General features: G+C 49.3%; 1 protein-coding gene across 1 annotated transcript in view; it reads right to left on the bottom strand.

Moving 5' to 3' along the window:
* FNDC3B (fibronectin type III domain containing 3B) overlaps window positions 1-17,903 on the bottom strand; it is a 339,739-nt gene that overhangs the window by 52,653 nt on the left and 269,183 nt on the right. The window contains exons 12-15 of the mRNA XM_038583908.1: window positions 5,882-6,006; window positions 4,526-4,700; window positions 2,694-2,780; window positions 1,610-1,748 (exon numbers count right to left, since the gene is read on the bottom strand). Coding sequence (XP_038439836.1) covers window positions 1,610-1,748; window positions 2,694-2,780; window positions 4,526-4,700; window positions 5,882-6,006 — 526 coding nt within the window. The remainder of the gene's footprint in view (window positions 1-1,609; window positions 1,749-2,693; window positions 2,781-4,525; window positions 4,701-5,881; window positions 6,007-17,903) is intronic.

Genomic DNA, 17,903 nt, shown 5'->3' with positions numbered 1-17,903 from the left:
ATATCCCAAGTGAACCTGACACGCAGCCGAAGTTGCGGATCAATCAGTACGTGCGCCAAAGAGGCGTTTTGAGAAGGGGTGCTGGCTTATTTCTGGAGCCCTGTGGACTCAGGGTATTTACTCCACTGCTAACTTCGTGCCTACAAGTTTCCTTTCGATGAGAAAAATACTCTGCATTCTAATTTTGCAAGACTACGCAGAATTTACCTTTCCTGTCTGCCACCCCTCTATTTTAGATACAGATTTAGGAACTTTACTTCCCTTCTTTCACTTGGTGTTTCCATTAATGTGTACACACTTCAGTAGGAAGATACTTAAAACAGTAATGATGAAGTTCAATATTCTAGCATATAGCTAATGAAAGTACACATTTAGCATTTATAGGACTTTCTAGGATCTTCTGAGAAAAAAGCTTCACAATCTGGCAAAAAGCACACCTGGATTTTTAGTTTCTCTTAATCGTATCCATCCTCCAAGGAAATAGATACTCCAGTAATTGTGCATCAAAATTATTAGGTAACTTGAAACAGCTTTATGTTTCGATGGTTGATCCCTCAGTAGCAATTTAATAATACTGTATTTAAAATAAATACTTATGTAAGTTATCTCTACACCCAACTGGAGGCTCAAACTCATGACCCCAAGATCAAGAGTCATCTGCTCTTCCAACTGAGCCAGCCGGGGGCCCAAATAGTTGAATACTTTAAATTCCCATGATTTGGCTGCCAAGTAAAATCTTATTTTAAATTTATCCTTTTATTTTTTGCCTTTTGGGTAGCTATGAGGACACTTGAGTGATAATTATATACATCATAACAGTTTTACATATAATTGTAAATGTTTATCAGCATTCTAATGGCATTCATTTCTTTTTTCTTTTAAGTTTTATTTGTTTGAGAGAGAGAAAGAGATAGAGAGCAAGTGTGCATGCGTGTGGGGGAAGCGCAGAGGAAGAAGGAGAAAGTCAAGCAGCCTCCAGCTGAGCGCAGAGCCCAATGCCAGGCTCGATCTATGACCCCTGAGATCACGACCTGAGCAGAAACCAAGAGTGAGAGGCTTAACCAAATGTGCAACCAGGCACCCCTCTGCTGGCCTTGATTTCATTGAAGTAATCCACGATGCAGAGGTGAACCACAATAGCCTTCTAGTCGATTCCTCCAAACACCAGATTTCTGGTTCCATGCAAATAATAACAAAAACTAAAGTTTCCCTAGTTTCTAACTTAAACATTCTGTACTTCAAAATTTACTTATGAGGACATACCTAAAGCTTCAAATTTATTTTCAATATTAATTTATAAATCAAGTTTTTTATGCTAAATATCACTACTGTTTAGTAAGGGCAAGCTACTGAAGAAATGAATATATATTCAGCGATTGCATAGAAGGAAAAACACAACACGGTAGAAATCATAAAGCAAGTAAAATGCTCTTAGAATTGTCTGTTTGACCAGTTGGTGGAATTGTCTGGACGTTTCTCATACATATATTCCAAATCTGTAAAACTCCCACAAATAATACCTTTTATTTCTTATTTTGGTTTGTCACTACTGAAGTTAGTTTTTAAAAACCTGTCAAAAATAAGCAACAGTAACAATAGCAAAACATACCCCATTTGACACTAAAGCCATGAGATGTAACTGGTCCTTTAATGAGGGGTCTTGTGGGAGGCCCGGGCCGGTCAGGGCTTGTCGTACACACCAGAACTTCACTTGGACAACTTTTCCCTTCCACATTCGAAGCCGTCAGCTAGAACACGACCGAAAAAAAATATATTAACATACTTTAGATATCAGGTGTTGAAGAAATGGGAACTTTTTAACACAGCAAGATCAAGGCATCTGTAAACTCACATAGACAGACACGCACATACGTTTCCTCTGTCTCCGTCTCAAACAACTGAGTTACAAGTGTTTCCTTCCTGAGGTACTTATTTTCTGTACGGTTAGCTATTAGCAATTAAAAATACAGCAATAAAGGCGAGTTTCAGCTAAAGACATTTTGTACCATTTCAAGAAGACATAAAAAACATAACCGGTTATGTTACTGCCTGGTTCTTGGGAAGGAGAATAAGGCGAGGGGAAAGCAGGTGGAAATGCCCTTATTCAAGAGTAGGGCAATGCCACCTTGTGGAGAAATGCTAGCGCTTCCCTATGGTCTCAGAGCCAACTCCAAATAACAAGGATTTGTTAAAAATCAGAAACTATCATTTTCCTCAGTCACACACTTCACTTGATCACCTGATAGCTACTTATTTATTTATTTTTTTAGATTTTATTTATTCATGAGAGAGAGAGAGAGAGAGAGAGAGAGAGAGAGGCAGAGGGAGAAGCAGGTTCCCTGCAGGGAGGCCAATGCGGGACTCAATCCCAGGACCCTGGGATCACGACCTGAGCCAAAGGCAGATGCTCAACCACTGATAATAGCTACTTACTGAAGGACCACTACGCGCCCAACACCATTGGGCCCCCGGATCAGAGAGGGCTGGGTACAATCAGAAGACACGCTTCTCTCACCAACAGGCACACACACAGGGCTGTGTGCACATCAGTAAATAGAGCTTTTCTATCTTAACTCTAGTAAAGCGGAGTGAACTCTAACAGTTAACCCACGGGGTCCATTCGGAATGGTAAATGGCACAACGTAAGACAGCCTCTCTTCTAAGCAGTTCAGATACCAAAACGACGGACTCACCCTGAATTTATACTGTGTGCTTCTCTTGAGATTTTTCACAGTACAGGTTAAATCCTCTCCAGTGTATTTCGGGTGGAAAAGGTTATCCTGCAAAGGCAAAGCCAGAAAGAAACATCAGTGTCATTAAATCCTGGGCATTACTAAATACCTCTGTGTTTAGGATTTTTCCACTGCCTCTTTCCAACACCACCAGCGGTCAGAGGTCTGGCAGGGCCTGCAGAGAAGAGTATCAGCGTCCACGGTGCTGTGCATAGCACTCTAGCTTGAAGTAAAAATTTGACTCTATCCCACTGTAATTTCTCCTGGGTGCACTGAAGTTTACTGTGAGGCTAATACTAATGTGAAGGAGAACAATGCTCTCCCCATGAGAGGATGCAAATCTGCTTTGGGACAGGGCAGACTTCTCTGGTTACTCAATAAGCATCTTAAGCAAAGGACGAAACCACCAAGCAGCTCTATGTGACAGAGCAGTATGTGCTTTCAAAAAAAAAATGTATTTAATGTTATTATGAAAAAAAAGCCTCATCTTTCGAGGTCTTTCACTGTCCGGCTGCAATGTGCTATTTAACAAACTGCGGCTGAGGTTTCTGACCACACAGTGTCCTCTTCTGGCCAAGGAGGAAAGGACACTTTGGATGGGACAGGCACGATCCTTCAAAGGGACAAATAAGCCACTAGAAGCTGCGTGTCCAGGACTCATTCCACGTATTCTCGATCGCGCAACCCTCCATCCATCTCTCCATCAAGTTTTCCTGAGCGCCTTCTCCGCATCAGGACTCCCCACATGTTCCGGGGGTTCAGCACCGCCCAAGAACAGACAAAGCCTTGCCCACCTGGTAGTGGTGGACAGGTGGACACAGTGATCAGAAACATAAAACCTGCACAGAAACATGAAGCATGTGGTGCGGGGTTAGTGCTACAACGAAAATGACCAAGCCGGTGAGAGGACACAGCAGCGGGTCTGCTGAGCTGCTGGTTACGTAAGGCAGTCACGCGGGGCTCCCGGAGTTTAAACTACGTATAATTAAAAATTCAGTTCCTTGGGCCCACAGGCATACTTCAAGTGCTCAAGCGTCACATGTGACTAGGTGCGACCTTCACTGGATAGCACAGACTACAGATTGTTTCCATCTTTGTGACAAGTTCTATTGGGTGGTGCTGTTTTACAGGGTGGTCAGGGAAGGGCTCTCCACAAGTGACCCGTGAGAGGAGACCTGAAGGAAAAGAGGGAAATGAGTCCCAGGTAAGTGGAAGGGCCTTCGAGCTACAGGGCACAGAAAGTGCAAAGGCCCTGAGGCCAGGGCATGCTTGTGTGTTCACGAGACTACAGAGGCAGAAACAAGGACACGCAAGAAAGGTCTAATGGCACAGGACCCCGCAGGCATCCTGAGGGCTCTGGCTTTTATTCTGGAAGGGAGGGGAGGCCCAGAGATAGGACAGTTCCGAGCAGAGCCCGGACACCCTCTATTCTACGTGACATTACCCAGGCTTCCTGTGGAGAACAGACTATGGTTAGTAAGGGAGAGGGGAGGGAAAATACTTAAAGAGAGCACCTCGATAATCCAAGGATGGGGTGATGGCGGCTTGGGAAAGGGTAGTAGCCTTAGATATTGAGAAACAGCCCGATGTCTGGTCTCCCGATTTCCTGGCTTCCCCAAGCAGGAGGACAGGAGTGTCGCTCCCTGAGGTGGGGAAGACGTGGGAAGCACCAGCTGCCGCTGGCGGTGGGAGTAGAGATTAGGAGCTACTGTGGTTTTCATGGTGTTCTGTCCGTTACGATAATACCGACTTACACAGAACACACGCACGTGTGTAGAATCTGCAAAGCTTACATTTTCATCCTCCTGGATTTCCAAGGTGTAGGTGACCACTTCCTCAGGTGAACAGCCTTCCGGTTTGTTCCACTGCAACGTGACCCATGTGACCCCAGCTCGAACAAGTCTTGGTGCAGAGGGCATCTGAGGAATGTTTCCTAATGTGTAACACACCACCTCCTGGCTATAACCACTGCAGAGAGAGACCCGGTAGGACACACAGTTAGGAACATGGGAGGGCTCTGGGCATTTTAAAAGAGGACGGATCGGCTTACCTACTGCCCCGCTTGCTCGGGTTGGAAAGTCTGGGGCACGACAGATTCAGCAAACCAAGGCAAGCATCCTTTATGTGACATTCCCTCCCCCGACTCCAAATTTGCCTGACTGCTTGCCTTAGTCTGTGATGAAAAAAGCACACCACACTGTGGGACCACATAGTTAGGAAGCTATTTCCCCTGCAATCACCCAGGAGAAAGCATAACACTGCAAGGTCACTGAGCTATGACCCACGGCCACCAAGGGACCTTCAAATCGATGTGGGCACAGTCGTCTGTTGACGAAATAGAGGTCTTATAAATATATACGGTGTCGTATTTCCAGAAATCTATGCTGCTTCCAAGGCACTGACAAACCCTTGGAGCCTTTATCATCACGACTTTTCAACCAGCAGACTGAAAATGCACCACTGGCTATCACGGGTCGGGGGGAGAGGGGGCCATAAAACCCTGCAATACTCTTGAGGCTGGAAAAGAGCTGGAGGACCAATGATGCGCTGAACCTTTAAGATTTTCAATATGTGGTGATGAAAGAAAAAAGAATTTCCCCTTCATCGAGAGTTACCCAGGAAGGGCAAGTGAAATATGGTCTTTTCAAAGTGTCTTTAACCCCAGATACCCCCCCTGGACACCTGTTCTGGCTTTCCTTCCACAGCTCGGAGGCGAGCCGCGTACCCCAGGCAGTGTGGGTTTTCTCCAGTCCTGTGAGGTCTGTGTGCCCAGGGCTTGCCCACCAAGGCTGGCCCAGCACCCCTTCCTCTCGATCAGACAACCTCAAATATAACTGAAAAAGGCAACTGCATGAGTCACTTACTAAAGTGATGTAAGGACAAGGCAAGTGTTCTGAAAAAAAAAAATAAAGCCTCAATAGGGATTTCTTTCAAAATCTAAATTGCTACCTCTGTCTGGGCCTCCAGGGACCCCTTGTGGGGTCTTTGCTTCACAGCTTGTGGGGCTGCACGGAGGCCACCTGAGACCCCTTCTACCCTCCGATTAGCGGGCTTCCAAGGTGGCTGGGTGTGGGGCACGTGGATGTCTTCATGCCTTCCAGCATCACCACGTGAGAGCTCAACAGTGCGAGGGCAAGGGACCATCATACCTGGTGCCAATGTCATTCCGAGCAGCCAGCCTGAACGTGTACCCCATTGCCGGACAGAGCTTTGTCAACTTGCAGTGCTTCTGACTCCCAAAGAAGCACTGTCTGAAGCCACTGTTTCTTTTTCCCTGAAAGAGAACAGGGAGACAATGCGTGTGATTTTTAAAAAATAAATGAATAAATGAGGTCGAAGGTGTTTGGAATATTGCTTCGTTTCCTGGTTTGGGTGAACAAAACCAAGAGGAGGAAAGCTCCTAGGGGGAGTGTTCGTTTGCACACGAAGGCCTTGACAACGCAGCGTCATCCTTAACATGAAGGCACTACAGAAAAGTCCATGACGGAGACCAGACCAGTCCCGCATCATCCTTGTGGTCTTTCTGAAGTGGCTCTGGTAACAAAGTTAAAACAAAAAACAAAAAAAAGGGCCTCTCAGGTATAAGGCAATGCACAATTTCTTGGGTCGGTCAAGCTGCCCAGTCTGACCAACCGAGAGTGAGCCTGCAGCCTTATCTCAGGGATGGTGAGTTCTGGAAAGGCAGAGTCATTGCCGAGCACCCGAGGCTCAGTCTAATGGGCTGAGTGAGCCTGAGAAAGCAAGGCCTCCCCAGTCTCCTCCCTCCTTTCCCACTTTGCCCCACGTCCCTCATCCCTGAACACATGCATCCATGCAATGGGGACCTGCTTGTTGGCTGGTCCCTGAACCCTGGTCACAGGCCTGTGACTCAGTTGCCCTTCTCTGCTCCCCTCATGACCAGGCCTTGGACAATCAGGGAGCTCAGTCACTGCTGACGGACTTCAACATCCGGCAAGCGCGTGAAACGTCGGCTGAGTTCACCTCTGTGTATTAGCACTAACTCTTTAAGTTTCTTACCAGGCTGGATGTGTGTTTTTAATACCTTTCTAGCCTCATGTGATGCTTCAAATTCTTTGCAGTAAAAAGAAAATGCTCTGGAGGGTTGTGTTAATAGACCTACAAGTAAGAAAAACCCCCAGCTGCCCTGCACCCTGCTCAGGTGTGGGATCCTCACGTCGGCGGTGGGACACAATAAATATTTCACGCCCATAATCCCTGGTACTTTATCAATGCTCGTGCAAAGAAAACCACAGGCTAACCCTGAGTGAATCTTAGCATTCTGGTCAAACGGCTGGGCCCAGGGCCTTCCGAAACACGTTTGAAGTTCTCGATTTATTTTATAAAGAAGGATGAAAGCACATTTTTCTCCTAGGCAAATTTAAGCATTTCCTTCCTTGAAGCGGGCCTCCAAACGCTTACCACTAAAACACGTTCCAGGTGAAGTTTAATTAAAAATAAAATAAACATACAACGAGCTTGAAGGGTCACGAGGGCGAACGGGTTAAAAAGCACCCCGACACATTCATCCTCAGCCGAATTCCCCGCCCTCCCCTCCACAGGCAAGGCGGTGCCCTTTCCAGGAAGGGAGTGGAAGTCCTATTAATCTTTAAGATTCAAAGTTCACATGATCAAGGTTCCAGAGCCCAGGCAGATGCAAACAGGAGAGCGTTAACGGTCCCCAGCTGCTGCATGCGCAGAGTCACCGGGCAGCTGGCCTGTCGTGCCCTCGTGTTTGCGTTAACCATGACTGTTGAGGCTGCTGCAGACTAGGTGTTCAGATAAGACCGTTGACACGTACGTTTGCATAATCACACCCAGGGTCTGATTATGCTGTGTGCACGCCCCGCTATGCTCTGTACCCAACTCACGCTGTAGCGTGATCTACCTTCTTTCCTCTTCTATTTCGGAGCTCAGAGTAAACAGTGCAAGAAAGGCACATCCTGCCGCCACGGAAGCCTCATCCCTTCCAAACCCGACGCTGGCTCCCCTTCAATGCCTCATTTTTCCTATTTCTTTGTTTGGTCTCCTTTGCCCATTTCTGGTGCTTAGAACTACAGCCAGTAAATAAAAGTCAGTCTGTTCCCTGCTAGGTTGATTTGCTTTAATATGGTAAAAACCGGACTGTCTGTGGCTTAAATGAGAAAAAAGAATGGGGAAGATCGATGATGGGGACTAGACTTTTCTTTTAAAGGGGCCAAAGCACCGGGGCTCATGGGAGAATTGGGGGGAAGATGCACTCCGTGACCTTCAAGACGTTTTTCCTATGTTGCTAACATTTTTCCCCTCCTACTTCAGTATCAAGAACAATTAACTAAATAAGCTCCGACTTGTTTAGATAAAGCACGCCAAATTTTCCATTTTAATACCTGTGAAGATGTCCTACTATGCGCACAGTCCTTAACAACAGGTGGACAGACTCAGAGTTGCTGGAACCTTAGAGCCAAGTTTCAGAAACAGTATCTGTGGAGTCTGGAGGGGCAAGAGTACAAAGAGCTCGCAGCGTGAAGGGAGCAAGCTTGTTGGTAAATGTTTAGAAGTCACTGAGAACAAAGTAAAAACAAGGGGAAGCGGGTTCAAACTATTTCAAGACACGAGAGAAGTTTGGGAGTAAAAGGAAATACTCACGTGTGACACGGAGTTTAATATAAAAGGGTATCTGGGAAGGAAAAAGAATTGTTCACAAAAGTCCATGCAGCACAAAAGTGAACTACAGCTGCGAGGTCAGCAAAGGAAGGCAGGGGATGCCACGGGTGCCAGCGTCACCCTGGGCTTCTGGGGCAGGGGCAGGTGCGTGCAGAGCTCCGGGGCGAGAATATGTGATGCGGAGAATTGCTCTGTAAACCAAGGAGGCCTCCAGGTTGCAAATGGCTTTTGTAAAGGAAATATTATCCAGTTTTTCTTGTTGATAGAAAGGAGTAGGGTTTAAAAAAAAAAAAGGTAGGGATCCCTGGGTGGCGCAGTGGTTTAGCGCCTGCCTTTGGCCCAGGGCGCGATCCTGGAGACCCGGGATCGAATCCCACGTCAGGCTCCCGGTGCATGGAGCCTGCTTCTCCCTCTGCCTGTGTCTCTGCCTCTCTCTCTCTCTGTGACTATCATAAATAAATAAAAAAAATTAAAAAAAAAATTAAAAAAAAAAAAAAAGGTAATGTTTTAGAAGGCTGAAGGATTCTGATGGACTGATGGGGGCAGTAACATGTTTATCCTTGTTTAGCAGAAACTGTATGTCATGATGTCTAAGCATCACGTCAGTGAAGTTTTACAGATGGAAAATCCTAACTTCCGTATTTTTTAGGTAGCGTGGCTCCAAATGATTTTGAGAGATTATGATCTCTGGCAGGTACTCCCTTCTAGGAAGGCCTAATTTAAACTACACAGGATTACTGAGATACACTAGCTTTCCTTGGAAACTTACTTTCTAATCATTTAAGGTCAGCCGTGCGCAAAGTTCCCTACCAAAACACGGTCCTAAGAGGAATGAGCATCACTCGACGCTTTTTAGGTCTGCTGCCAATGGTGTGGTCAAGCGCAGCCGGCAGGGACACCCACGGCCCCAGCCTTGTCCCGGGCAGCTGCCACCGGTAGGCCCCGTGTGCTATGTCACACAGAGGAGAGAGAAAGAGGGGGGGGGTCCCCAACACCTAGCTGTTGGCGGGTCTACAAGGGAAGGGCTGAGACGTGGATGCTCAGAAGCTCCCGACGTCTGCACGTGGGGCGGGGAGATGGGCAGCACGCGGGCAGCCAGCATCAGAACCCCCGGGCATGAGCAATGAAGTTCCTGCCTCCCGAGGACTGAACCTTCACCCCAGTGAGTCAAAGCGCAGAAAGGAGGCTCTGAGCGCACGCCCACCGTTGTTCTGGAACAGGGCCAGGCACGGGGCTCCCGGCCCAGGTTTCTATCGCCAGCGTCCACACACCACAGAGGGCGGATCTCAGGGCCCCCGGGCTGGTTTCCACCCCAGCACCCAGGCACCCCCAGATGCTTGCTTGTCCAGCAAAACTAGGCTCAAGGACCAGATTCAGCTTTCCTAAACGTGAGGAAACGTCTGGAGTGTGAAGCCGCAGTGTGCTGCTACCTGCAAGGCACACTGTCCCCCTCCTTTCAGCAGAGTCTCCTCCTCGCGGTCCCCTGGGCCCACAGGTCTGGCTCATCTATTATCAGCCCATACCCACAGCAGCCTGGGCGCCCCGGATCCGCACCCAGAGCCCTGGGACAAAGGAGTTGGGTCCTGGCCAGGGCGCGGGTGCTGAGCTCCCGCACCCCCCGCCCCCACCCCGGGAGGCAGCCAGCTGCGCAGACACAGGGCTTCTGAGCACATGGGTCCTCCTGGGCCCCAGCTGCTCACTTTTGCCTCCACCTCCCCTCAGCACAAAACCAGAAGCACGTTGCATATCAGGTATGTTCTAGGCCCCAGGGATGTTCTAGGCCTCCTCTCCATTCCAGCCAGCCGGGCTCCCTCAAGCAGCCCACCCCCAAAACACAACCCTCACTTTGCAGGAAGGTCGCCCACTTGGTTCCCAGCCCCGATAATAACCGTCAGAGCCCTTCCAGTCCTGCAAGCTTCCTGCAGAGCGGTGAAGAGCGTCAGTACTCGGTCACCTGCACCCGCCCTGCCGGACCGAGGAAGGGCAGGGACGGAGAAGGAACCACGGGGAAGCTTCGGGAACGGGGACTTCTGCGCGGCTGAACAGCAGAGACAGACCCTCCCTCAAACGCTGGGAGGAGTAGGGGGAAAGGAGATGCCTCCTTAAACAGGTGATTCTTTAAAATAAAACTCAGAGATAAATTATAAGTGTAAAAGGCCTCAAATGTTTTTAAAGAACACAGTTTCTATTTTCCTAACTTATTTTCTGCCCTTTTCCTATTCACTTATTTTCCCCTTTCTAATCTATAGATTTTTGAAAAAAATTTCATAGCTCTTAAATCAACTCACAACGTATTTCCCTAATCATCTTCTCCCCACCCCCCGATAAACATTTTGCTGACCGCCTGCCTGCTGAGTTACCAAGGGAAGAGGACACAAGCTCCTGCTTTACAAGTGTGACACCGTGGCAGGAGAACTGTTCATCCCGGGGGTTCCCTGTCCTTATCACTAAGGGAACAGGCAGGGATCTCTTCCATCTGTTAGCGGAGAAGGGCCTGCGTGCCCCGGGCCGCACCCTGCTGGCTAGCAGACGTTCAGGTCAAGGATGAGTCCCCGCCTACCTACCACTGCATCTCTGGGCACACAGTTGTTTTCCTGCTTCCAGAACACTTGGAAGAGAAGCAGGAGCATGAGCAAGAGCTCTATCGCCTTTCCAAGCCCATGACCTTGTACGCGATCACCACAGGCATAGTACCCTGGACGCTCTGTACGTGCCATACAAAGAAAAAGGATTTGTAATGGTTTCTCATGACTAAGAAAGTCCTTTCCCTTGAATTTGAGTGGGCGTGGACGGGCCTGTAATGGAGAGTAGAGGAGAAATGAAGCTGTGCGACTTGCAGACATGGGTATGAAGAGGTGATGAGGCTTCTGACTACCCCCCTGCCCCCCAACACTCACCTTCTCAATTCTGACTCCCCCAGGGCTGCCGTGGCGTGAGGCAGCCCCAGCTGAGGTTCCGCCCAAGCCAGCAGTGACCGCTAGACTCTGCACGAAGAGTCCGGCCCCCACCGATGAGCCTCCCCGCCCACCTGGAGCTCACGTGGAAGACATACAAGCCGTTCTCCCAGCACCCGGGTCCAAGTTCCCGGCCGAGAGTCCGGGAGCGCAAGAAAGTGATTGTTTTCAGCCATTAGGTTTTGAGGTCATCTGTGATGCAGTATCACACGCATCTATTTTGATGTCCATATATGTTGAAGAGTGTGACTTTTTCAGTAAACTTTTATAAATTCCTCTCGTGCTGTAAATACCTAGCAGGTAAGGGAGTGGACATGTACACACTACAACTGAAGTGTTTGACGTCTGACTGAATACAAGGTTCCGTTTTCTACATGCACTTCGTACATGCCTTTTTTTTAAGATTTTATTTATTTATTCATGAGAGACACAGAGAGAGAGAGAGGCAGAGACACAGGCAGAGGGAGAAGCAGGCTCCATGCTGGGAGCCCGGTGTGGGACTTGATCCCAGGACCCTAGGGTCATGCCTTGAGCCGAAGGCAGGCACCGAACTGCTGAGCCACCCAGGTATCCCGAGTACATGACTTTTTTCCTCAAAGCCAACAGAGTAAGGCCTCTGAAGAGATTTTAAGAATTTTTGTAGAAGCTAAAAAATGTAACCAGATTCTTAGATGATAAAAACCAACCAAAACCGTTACGCACTTACTTCATCCAACGGAGTTACATGTAATAGCACTATCCTAAAAGCTGTAGAGAACCGTGGGAAGGTTTTTAAATACAGACACACAACGGTCTTTGGGGGATGGTTCAGGTATGACATGGCTCAAGGCCACTGGAGTGAGCAAATTAAATAACCTTGCACAGGACCCTCCACGTGTATCCAGGTTTCTGCCTCTCTGTGGCGTCTGTTACGAACACATAAAGGAATAAAGTTCCCGTGGAGAAATCAATTTACGGGTGGGTCTGCTTATTTAAAGACTGCTATCCAAGTATATTAAAAGTATTTGATCCATTTCATAAAATGCAACTAATTTTTAAAGTTAAAACCATGTTTGAAAGCAAATGTGTTAGGGACGTCTGGGTGACCCTGGGGTCCTGGGATCAAGTCCCACATCGGGCTCCCCTTGAGGAGCCTGCTTCTCCCTCTGCCTGTGTCTCTGCCTCTTTTTTTTTTTTTTTTTTTTGTGTGTGTGTGTCTCTGCCTCTTATGAATCAATAAATAAAATATTAAAAAAAAAGCAATGTGTTAATTTGTAAAACTACGTAACTAAAAGACTGAAAACAGAACTTGTTTTTCAGGTCAGTTCTCTTCCTTTATTAACTCATGGGTCTTCATCAAGCTGTCCTCAGTTCTTGGGAAGACGAATCCCCTAAATGGGTTGGTTTCCCGTTAAGGACTTCATCGATCCACGGCCGGTTCTGTACAGAGAACTCGCGCATAATCCAATTAATTCAGGCTACAGTGTTTTTCTGCCAAGAGTGATTCTGTAGACGGTGGGGAATGTGGTTGCTCTGGCTAACATTTCCAATTAGCCTGGCACTAACAACCCTGGGAGCTGGTATTCCCAACACTGGCACTAACAGATGAATTTGGCTGATATTTTCAATTGCCTTCTAATTAATAGATTGGAAAGGACCCTTCCTGTTCCTCTTTATGACAGCTTCATTCCTGGCACAAGGAGGTCCGGATGGCCACCACCAGGGCGTTGGCGTTGGAACCCACCGTGAACCACCGCCCTCCGGTCACGGGAACTCTCCCCGCGGTGTCTTGATCTGTGGCCTCCTTCCATGGACCTTCTCTTACAGGTTCTTTTGCAGTCACGCCCGCTGCCTTCCGGGCTTGCTCTCACCAAGCCCAGAGCTGCCTGCTAACTAAGTTACACCAATTTGGTTATCGTGTGTCCTGTGCTCAGGGCCCAGGGGCTGCTAGAGCCAGACATGGGCTGAGTGACGCTGGGCCGGGCACTCTCTGTGACAGTCTACTTTAATCTGTCAGAAATGGCAATGATAAATCAAATAAAAAATAAAGTTGCACTCGCCAACTGAACTCCTGCCAGCCTCCAAGATTTCGTCTGCTAGTACGTCTATATTTAGAAGTTGTTCTAGCGTTGGCCGACCCTAGGCAACATCAAAGATAAATGTTGGCTTGAGAAGTAAAAGAGCATGGATGCGTTCAGCATAACCATATAGAAGGAGGGGTTCCTAACAAGGACGGGGGCGGGGGGGGGGGCGCTCCCCATCTGGGTGGATTCAAAGGTTCCTGGTGCCAAACCTCACTCTCCCCCTCGGTCACGGCTCTTTCCTTTTGAGCACTCCGGCACAGAGGAACTTTCAAAGGTAAGAAAAGGGGGTGGGATAGTTTGTGTTGCATGTTACTAAATAAATACTGCATGCATTTTATCCTTTGGCACGCTGGTGTTTTGCTCTTGGTTCCCCCCCGCCCCCATTAGGAGGAGAGGCTGAGCTCCCTGAAATAATCCCGGATAATCATCAGGTCCTTGGATTTCAAACAAACCAACACAATGTTCCTATACATCCCTCCAAATATGGGGGATCATCTGATGTCCAGTGTTTTGATAAGACCAGAATGTTGAGACCGGCCCAGAGAAGGGAAAGGAAGGAACAAGGAGGGGCGACTGTGGAACAGGCTGCCGGCAGTATTTACGTGCGTGAACCAAGGCAGGGATGGACTCAGCCCACCACGGGTCACCGACCACCTTCCAGCTGGCAGCCAACAAGCACAAAAAACAGGAGTTGATAAATTAGGTGCCATGGACCAAGATGGGTGTGTGTCATCTCGAAGCAGCCAGAAGCTGCCCACAGAGTCTGCTACGCAAACACATCCTAACCCATCCTGTATACATGGGACAAATGACACAAACCGGGGCGGGGGGGGGGGGGATCTGCTTCCAGGGTACACAGGTCTGGGGCCGAGGTCCCTAAAACGGAGGGCTCCTTTGACCTCAGCTCTGCCCTTGGTACCTGACCCTCCCTGAGTTCTCAAGCCCCTGCTGGCCTACTTCCCTCCAACAAGCTCTCGTGGAGGAAGCTGTTCCTCTGAAGCCACCCTCGGACGTGGCAGTGAAGGTCTGTGACGTGCCAACAGTCGGCCTCTCTGCGGGGGCGCTGATTGGGCTGGAGACACTCCTGTGAAGGATGCTTCATGATGGACAAAGCGCCAAGGACCCCGGGACCCCGCTCGCCAGTCTCTGTGAGGCTGTCCCCCGAGAAGGACTAAAAGGGCACCGGGCCTGGCACGGGGCACCTTCCCTCACACTTTGGTCAGGCGTTGGAGACGGCCTGGGGGGTGCCACAGGCTTTCCCAGTTTTCTCGCTGGACCAGTGCTAGGCTACCTACGGCAGCGTGCATCTTGGAGGAAGTGGGGGCCAGTGCTCGGCTACCTACGGCAGCATGCATCTTGGAGGAAGTGGGGGCCGTGTTCTCGGAGGGGGGCTCTCCTTACGCACTGGGGGAGACCCAGGAAGTTACTCGGCTTGCGGAAGCTTCAGGACCTCCGACGACGACTGCTGTGCCACCAGAGGGACCATGGGCAAATTCACCGGTGCCGAGGAGCACTCTGAAAGACTATCGATACGAACGATGCGACCCCTAAGCTAAAAAGCAATCTGTTTAGTCAACTGGATACCCAGCACCTCCTGGGGGCCAGCTCAACCCCTGAATGAGCTAAGCAGACTCCTCCCGAACTAGGTGTCTGGGAAGCGACCCCCCACAGCCTGCTGTTGGCCCCCGTGGTCTCTGCAAGAGGACCGTTGGGCGTGGTCTGGCTTGCTCACGGGTCCCCAGGGCCTTCAGGGGCCCTACCTACCACTGGCCTTTTCTGCTCTTCCCACTTCAAATGATAGTTTCCTCGACTTCCGTGGCATTTATGTCATTCTTCGTTGCCTGTGTTTTACAGCTGTGTTGGCTCCTTAGTCACCGCAACAGCCAGATGTGAAATTCCTATTCGGGCTAGCTGAGTCACATGTGAGAAAGATTCTTGGGAACTGTACTAGTCACATTCCCACAAAGCTATTTTTCTGGTTCTCTCGTATGTCTCCTCCATGTCACGTCCGGAAGCCAAGCTAATGGCAAATTAACATCTATATATAGCGTGGACATCCGTGTTTGTTTAGTGCAAGCCAGAGACATTTAGAGTCCCTCTGTCAAAGTTCCACAGAAGAATGTCACAGTCTTCTCATCGTGGCCGACTTCTCCTACCCCCGACCCTAATGCGTGTTTACATAGGTGGCATCTGCTATGGCCCGGGCTCACCCAACCCGCCTGGGAGGTACAGGCTCTGATTTCAAGAGGGGGAGCCGAGGCTTGGGGGCTAAGTGACTTGCTTGGCTGGTTACAGGCAAAGCCGAGACTATTAATCCAGGTCCCTTCAGGTGGACACCATGGGACTGACACAGCATCAATATTGAGTCCGTGTCACGCAATCACTGCAAGACCGTGGGAGACCTGCATTCGCTCTGAGGCACCAGCTGCAGTGGCACCCCCTGGACTTCGGTATGGCTCTCTAAGAGTAAGACTCTCGGTGGGTTTCCTTTACAGAATTTATGGTTCCTAAAATGGAAGAGAAAGTTCCTAACCTGACGTGAAGTTTGCTCTTTTATTCAAGTTTCCCCCCCAAAAAGGCCAGATCACCATTCCCGAGAACCACACACTGGCCAGGCACTGAAGTGCAAGGCAAGGCAAGCTTGCTAATTCTTTTCTTCGTAAAAGCTCCTCCCTGCCCTAGAGATATGTGTGTCCTCAATCCCTCCTTCCCAGCTGCTTCTAGGGAAAAACTCCTACCCCTAGCAGACGCCTCAGGGTCAACCAGTGGAGGAGGCAGCAGGAGGAGCCAGGTCAGCTCAAGCCAGAGCCCAAGGAGGAGATATGGGCAGGTCAGGGCTGGCACCCGAAAGGGGTAGTGAGCTGCACGCCCTGGCTCCTCTTCCCAATCTCTGCCTTGTGGGCAAGAACATTCTACCTTGAGAAATCTAGCATCTAAGCCTTGTTTTGCTATTAAAAAGGTAAAAGAGGGATCCCTGGGTGGCGCAGCGGTTTGGCGCCTGCCTTTGACCCAGGGCGCGATCCTGGAGACCTGGGATCGAATCCCACGTCGGGCTCCCGGTGCATGGAGCCTGCTTCTCCCTCTGCCTGTGTCTCTGCCTCTCTCTCTCTCACTGTGTGCCTATCATAAATAAATTAAAAAAAAATAAAAAGGTAAAAGAAAAACTTTTCTCCTGTTCATAATTGTGGATCAAACTAAACTGAATTCATGACAGTAAGTTTCTTGCCGTCCCTTTAAAGCCAGCGCTACGTGGAATACTCAGAGCTTGCAGAAGAGAGAAACCCTCGTGGGGCTTCGGCCTGCTTTCTGCCAGCCTTCAGAATGACGGTGACTTGTAAACGACGATGCAAACATGAGGGAGGGGGGGAGTGTAGGGACCACACCGGGAGCAGGTCGGGGTTAAGCTATAACGAAGGCTCGTCCAGTGCCTTGAACCACCTTGAAAGTGGCTTTCTGCCTTTTGATGGGAAGCTCCTGGAGGGGAGCACAGGGGCGGGGGACCTACGAAACTGCAAGGTCAGCCCTCAGGTCCCACAGCGGGGAACACTGCTACTCCCCTCGGTTGCCACAGTAGGGGATGGGGGCAGGCTAGTGCGTACCTTTCCTCATTATGAAAACTGACCTGTTTCAGTGGAAGATGGAAACTGATGGCTGCAGCCGAGATGCCAGTGACACCCGTGTGTTCCATTTTTAGTGGCTCATTACCATCTCCCTGTCAGAGTCACTTCCCACACCGACTTAAAGCCTAAGGGCCTGTGTAGGTATAATTATTAACAGAGGAGGAAAGTAGGCAGCTAGATCTCTTGCAGAACTATTGGTGAGTAATTTCCAAGTGAATTCTTGGACCCATGATGCGGCATCAATGAGCATGAGTTTAGGGGAGAGAGTCCGCTTCCCTCTGAGTGGTAACAGGTTTCTGTTTTCTCTTGCCCATTGGGGCCACATCTGCTCTTAGAGACGAGCAGGTTTTATTGGGATGGTGATTAAAAACTGAAGAATAAAGTATCCTGGGAACTCCAACCAGTGCTGGAATACTATAAAAAGAAAAAAAATAGGACACTCGCACATGGATGGGGCCATCTCACTCCAAGCTGTGATTCTCAGAGCAGGTGTCAGAGCAGGAACGGGGCAGAGAGCTACTCCCGAACAGAACCTTCCTTCAGGACTCTGAGTGGTACCCGTCCCCTTCTCAGGTAGGGATCTACTCCTCTGTGTACCTGACTGTTCTCCTGCCCTTTGAGTTTGTTTAGACAGCTCCTTGGACAACAGCATATGGGTGTGTGGCTGGGACAGGTGCCCTGGGAGAGAAGAGCTCTGGCCCTGGAGAGGGTTGGCTGTGGGGAGGGGAGTGACTGCAGCAACCCCCGCCCCTCCAATTCTGTTGCCCCACACCACACTCCACTGGGGTGGATTCTAGAAAGAGTCCCTGTTATACCAGGCATACTTGACTCGAGAGACTACCAGGAGAAGGTTTTGCAGCGACAGCCTGAGTCTCACATGTTCATACCTCC

This window comes from Canis lupus, chromosome 34 (assembly GCF_011100685.1).
Source record: "Canis lupus familiaris isolate Mischka breed German Shepherd chromosome 34, alternate assembly UU_Cfam_GSD_1.0, whole genome shotgun sequence".
In the NCBI taxonomy this organism is placed as follows: domain Eukaryota; kingdom Metazoa; phylum Chordata; class Mammalia; order Carnivora; family Canidae; genus Canis; species Canis lupus.
The sequence above is the reverse complement of the archived record's forward strand: the minus strand, read 5'-3'. Positions and strand labels throughout refer to the sequence as shown.